The sequence below is a fragment of the Cryptotermes secundus genome, unplaced genomic scaffold (genome assembly GCF_002891405.2).
Source record: "Cryptotermes secundus unplaced genomic scaffold, Csec_1.0 scaffold1422, whole genome shotgun sequence".
NCBI classification, from domain to species: Eukaryota; Metazoa; Arthropoda; class Insecta; order Blattodea; family Kalotermitidae; genus Cryptotermes; species Cryptotermes secundus.
Genome location: NW_019745108.1, coordinates 37,259 through 43,527, shown reverse-complemented (window position 1 = coordinate 43,527; position 6,269 = coordinate 37,259). Strand labels below are relative to the sequence as shown.

The 6,269-nt window shown below is 43.4% G+C and overlaps 1 protein-coding gene across 1 annotated transcript in view; it reads right to left on the bottom strand.

The window, feature by feature from the left end:
- The window catches only part of LOC111875036 (alanine--tRNA ligase, cytoplasmic), a 67,786-nt gene that overhangs the window by 31,470 nt on the left and 30,047 nt on the right, over positions 1 to 6,269 (bottom strand). Inside the window, exon 9 of the mRNA XM_033755696.1 lies at positions 4,696 to 4,849. Coding sequence (XP_033611587.1) covers positions 4,696 to 4,849 — 154 coding nt within the window. The remainder of the gene's footprint in view (positions 1 to 4,695; positions 4,850 to 6,269) is intronic.

Genomic DNA, 6,269 nt, shown 5'->3' with positions numbered 1-6,269 from the left:
CCCCTTTGTCTGATATTTTTCTTCTGCACATTCAAGGTTACTCTTGGCCTTGTTCGAAGTTATGTGACACTTGCTTTACCATAACAGGCAACATGCCCTTTGTTCTCAATCAATTTAAATTTAAAAATATAAAAACAACTTATTCTCTGAGTGGTTCACCAGTATCTATGGGCTCCATACATTTTCCTGTGTAAACCAATTGTACAGAAAAATCCAGTTTTACTGTCATATATGGACCAACCTTTTACACTTCATTTAGAATAGCGCTTAGAAGGAAGGAATATTATACAGCCAAAGCAGATATTTACCACGAGTGTGAGTGTGAGTATGATGGGTGAACCATAAAACCGGACTTCACACTGCGACCTACAATGATCTATTGTGATTCACCTTTGGATTAACCTTTAATGTACGGACTTTTAAATTGACGGCAGCCCCCCTACAGTTAGAATTTAAACGACCCTAAGTCTTTAACATTGCAGACTTTCAGAAAAAACTGCATATTATCCGTTCTATGCAACATAGTAATATGAACTAAAAAGAATCTGAATGACAATAAAATTTTCTACATATACACAAAAGAGCAATTTTTACAAACCAAAATTAACTGTGATTATTTAGTCATGAAATGCAAAATATAATCTTTATTATGTTATGAAATCCCAGAGGACTTACCTGTAGTTTTTTTCAACCTTGACACTTAGTGAAATTGTAAATATAATCACACTATATGCAATAATATTTTGTTCACACTGTATGCGAGTTTGAACTGCGTCACTTCACAGTTTACGGTACCTTACACTCTGACGCGCGTGTGCCACTTCTCCAAGCAGTCCACGACACAAAACGCAACATCACACTTTTTACAATAAAAAATGGTGCTCCTGCATTTCTTATTTAACGAACACGCATGAAATCGTCTGTTTCCCTTTGGTTGGCCAGTGTTGGGAATGTTTCACCTACAAATTTCAGCAGCCTGTTCTACTGTATCAAATGAGCTCCTGTCAAATGCTCCCTCTACGTCAAGGAATGCCTGAAGGGCAATTTCCTTGTGTTCGGTGGCATTTTCTATGCATGTAACTACATTATGTGGTGCGGTTTCAGTAGATATACTTATCTGGTAAGCATGTTGGTTTCGGTGTAGGAATGAATCTTCAATGCACCATCCCTAATGTATTGAAATGAGTTTCGTTACTGAAGACGCCGTAGAGATTGTTAATTGGTTTATTTAACAACCTACAAATCTCGGCTAAAATTAATTATAACAAAGTTGCGGGGTTTCACACTTTATAACCCTATTAGCAATATTCAATTCACTCTATTGTCAGTAGTCTACACGTTTCACAGTACAGGAGCTATATAAGTGCCACTGTATCACACACTANAACACACTCGCTCGTAGGCTTGCTCGGAACTAATCTCGGCGATGGCCACATTACAACTAACTCGTAGCTGCTGTGCTGTACCCATATATAGCCGCAGTGCTTGCCTGTTGCGTGATGAGTGCCTTGTCACAGTAGAAATCGGTGCCACGTCGCCGTGTATGCGTATAGCCTAGCAACGCTGTTACTTCACGCCGTCTTACGTCACCNNNGGGGGTTCTCCATTGCGCAACATGTCACACTGCTCCCTCCTTAAGGCTGTTCGTCCCGAATTGCCTAACGGTGCATCCCCGTTCCTTTTCTTTGGAGGCTGTGCTTTCTGCGTCTCCTGTTTTGGCTACTCCTCGCAGCAACTATTATCCGGCCGTTACAACCGCTCCCTTCTTAAGACCAGCTCGTCTCGAGTGGATTCCTGCTACGTGCCCGAAGATCCAGTTGTATCACATTCATCCATCACTTTCGTACTTGCTCGGGTGGCCGGTACTTCTACGTTCACAGCTCCTTTTCTTTGCTCTGCTTCTTTTTCGTTTTTGGAGGGGGTCGACCCCTCCACAAGGTCCAATTCTTGGTCATGTCTTTCTTCGGAAGTTCCTTATGTCAACATAACAGCCCTTGATGAGATGTTTGCACTTGCTGCTTTCGTCGTTCTTCCTGGTCTTCCAGCCGCTTGCTGGAACGAGACCGTGGCGCCGAGTGCTCTCTCTGGTATCCGAAGGTTCCCTGGGGAGTTTCCTTCTTGAAGTCATTTCTCCAACGTTGTGCCACTGTCGCGCGACGGGATGTCTTCCTGCAGGTGGCAGCCAACTTCATTCGGGATTCATAATCTCCTTGGGTCCAAGATTTATTGAAGATGTTCCTCCGACGCCATACCACTGTTGCACGGCGGGACACCTTCCTGCTGGCGGCGGCCCACTTCATCTGGGGTCCACGACTTCCCTGTGTCCGGTTCTTCATGCTTTGCTGATGTCGGTCCCTGCGCCTTTTCTCCTTTGGTTGTCTGACCAGCATTACTTCGGCATCTTGTACGGGTACCTCTCGTAGCTCTGCCGCCTCAGGTTTCCTGTCCGCTGAGGCCGGCTTTGTTCTTCTGGACGTGCCTCCATTTCTCGGCAGGCCATCGAATCTCCGACCGATATCACTAAGGGGACCTCTTCTTCTTGTGCCATCCTTGCTTGGGTTGCTCTCGTCTCCGCGGCAGTCTTTTCTCGCCAGGCTTTAGAGTCGGCGTCCACCTTTTCTCGCCACGCCCTCATCTCTTTCAGAATTTCCTCTTTGTCTTTCTTCCTATTTTCCTCCATCGCTTCCTTCTCTTAGTTCTTTTTCCTCTTCTCTTCCTATCGGCGTTCAGTCTGGCCACCATTTGTTCCTGGGCGAACAACAGACGTTCCATCACCTTTTCCATGTCCATGTTGTAGCAGTAAAATACTCGATGCACAATAATTCAATTATCTGTCGAGGCGTCTTCAAGTTCATAAAACAATTCTGACAGCAGTGTAACGTGTCTTGAGTTCGAATCTTGTTGGTCACGTGTGTAAGTCCAATCCCACTTCTGGAACAACAGTGTAACGTGTTTCGTTACTGAAGATGCCGTAGAGATTGTTAATTGGTTTATTTAACAACCTACAAATCTTGGCTAAAATTAATTATAACAAAGTTGCAGGGTTTCACACTTTATAACCCTATTCTCAATATTCAATTCACTCTATTGTCAGTAGTCTACACGTTTCACAGTACAAGAGCTATATAAGTGTCACTGTATCACACACTCCCAATTATTACTCAGTTATCATGAACTATCACTGATTCTCGCACACGCATCCATAACTCGTAACTGCTGCCTTGAGAACTCTTGATCACACACTAACCGTCTCCGGGGACGGCTACACATTAACTCACTCCGGTGGCTGTGCAGTTCCCTTATATAGCCGCAGTGCTTGCCTGTTGCGTGATGAGTGCCTTGTCACAGTAGGAATCGGTGCCACGTCGCCGTGTATGCGTATAGCCTAGCAACGCTGTTACTTCACGCCGTCTTACGTCACCATGTGGAGGGGGGGTGACGGAGCGCCGACTCACACGCCACGTCACTGCTGAGAGGGAGGGGTTGNTGGGGGGGGGACATGTTGCGCAACATGTCACAGTATCTATCTACTACTTTCTCCATCGTTTTCAAAAGGAATGATAGGGCGATAAGCCTTAGCTTCAGTATAATCAAGTTTCCTGCTCTTTGGTATAAATGTCAATCTGACTTGCCTCCAGGCCTGTACAGATAAACCCATATGCCATGCAGGCTCTCAATACGCAGCATAAGTGTGGGACTAAATGTTCCATCCTTTACTGCAGAAGTGCTGGAACAATTTCATCTGTTCCCTAATGCCCATCTAATTTCTGATTGATTGATTGATTACCCGACCGGTCAGGTTCCAGTCTCCCCTGTTCGTTGTGTGTCTACATATCCTCAGGTTCTGCTGGACCCACCTGCCACCTGAATCATCAATCAGCTTCGAATCAGGGAAATGAACTCTGAACAGTTCTTCCAGGGTCCCTTTCCCAGTTTGGGTATACTTTTTTTTTAAATTCGCTTAGCGGGGGGTGGATCCACTTCGCACAGCGGCCACTGACTGGCCTACTGTAGCCTGCCCCGGATGATTATGATGATGGAGAATTTGATGGAATGAAGATTGGCAGGGAAACCGAAGTACTCGGAGAAACCCCGCCCCAGAGCAACTTTGTTCACTACAAATCCCACTTGACCAGACCTGGGATCGAACCCAGGCCACCACAGTGGGAAGCCAGAAGCCAGCAACTAACTGCTTCAGCTACGGCGCAGCCCTTTGGCTATACTTACCATCAGGCAGCTTGATAGTGCTGACCTTGTTGGTCGCCTATTTTGCCATGACCCTCATGAGTTTGGCACTGCCTGGTACATCACTGATCTCCTGGCAGCACATCCTCCATGAGGATCGCTTGGCTTTCCTTATTTCTTTATTATAACAGGTGAGTGTTTCCTTGTAGGTGCCCCACAGCCCTGTTCTTTTTGCTATATTAAATAGCTTTCTTGTTTCAGCTCTTAGCCCACTCAGCTTGTTATTCCACCAGGGTGCAATCCTTGGTAAGCGAGTAGTCTTGGCTGGACAATCATGACAATGCAACTGGTCAACAGATCAATCTATGTCCCTTATCGTGCGTATATTTCATGAAATAATCTCCAGGTTCACTGTAAGGTCGTCCTTGTATGACTCCCAATTGGTTCCACTAGGATTTCTAAAGGTAACTTTTTTGTTGATATGTTAGCTATTTGAAAGTAGATATTTACCATACTCTGAATCCTTATCTTCAGATTTGGCACAGTAATTGTACTTTGGTGAATCATCTGTCAGAGGGACATTCTGATCATGAAGTTCAGTGATGGCATGGATATCCAAGATAATTTTATCATCATACCGTCCACCTTTCTCTTGTGATAAAATCTGAAATTACACAAAAACATATATCATAATTATATGAAGCCACCAGCAGAGCTACAACCGATGTCATAACATCCAATACAGTAATTTCTGCAATGAAATAATCGCTAAACTTACTTTATCTCCATTCACCACACCTCTTCCTCCTTGTAGTGTATGGGATAGGATGTTTAATACAAAGGTTCTTCCACTTAAATACCAACCATACCCTCACACAGGGCACCGTTTAACATCAAAATGGCTATAGTGACCAACACATGACAGTATAATTGTTAAAAAACAAACTCCATGGTTTTAGTCCACAAGCGAACTGTACTGACTGAGCGCCTGCTGCTTGTCGGCGAAGTTACTGCCAACTTTTGTGGATAGAGGGTGTCACATGGTCAGCACAACAAATCCCCAAGAAAGAGCTCCTCAATTATCCTCATGAGGCTGAGTGGACCCTGTCCCAGACCCACTACTTCTCAGAAAATCTGGTAGCACCAGGATTCGAATCCTGACCTCTGGATCTGTAGCCAGGAACTCTGACCACTAGACCACGGAGGCAGTCATATAAATGTTACATCTTGTGTAAAGGAAATCCTCTTAGATTCTAAAGGGTTCTGACAATGGTGGATAACACACAGAATTACTGGGTTTTGGGACTTTTTCTATCATCCAGAATTCTATAGAACACACGACATTTTCGAAACTGGATCTGGATTAAGATTAGCTCTTAATAAGGGGCCCAACTGAGTAGGTGTCTTCCTTTCTTACCTGAAGATGGAAACAGATTTGGTTTCTGAAATGTCATGCTTTCTATTTCCTTGAATCCTAGATGATGGAAAAAGTCCCAAAACCCAGTAATTCTGTGTGAAATCTTTTTAACACACTGATTACAACAGACACCAGTGTCCACTCTTACATGTTTACATTTGGCTACAACTGCAACATATCTGACAGCCATACACATGTCACTGGGGCAATGATTTCTAGGATGTTATACAGTTCACCAAAAATGGCATAAGAAACAGAAGAATGTCTTTATTATGTACATTATTATTATTAGGCTAGACCTGATCAAAATACCAGCACAGTGACTATGAATATTGAGTCAAGGTTTTTTAATTCAATCTCCTCTTTTGCTGAAATGCATATTCAACATACCAAAGAATTAAAAAATTACAAGAAAATTACCTCAACCAGGTCCTTTGTTCACTGCTTTTTATCTCCAAAAGCATATTCTCTGTTTGCACTGAACTGTACTGAAGCAGTCTAAGTATACAGAATTTTGGATTGGTTTAAAAAGAATTTAATATCTCTCAATATAATAAAAACATACTACATAAACTTGACTGCAAGAACTAGGTGTGATAGGGACATGGGAGAACTTGGTGCTACTGTAACATGTGCTAATTACACTAAATTTCTTGGCCTGACAATC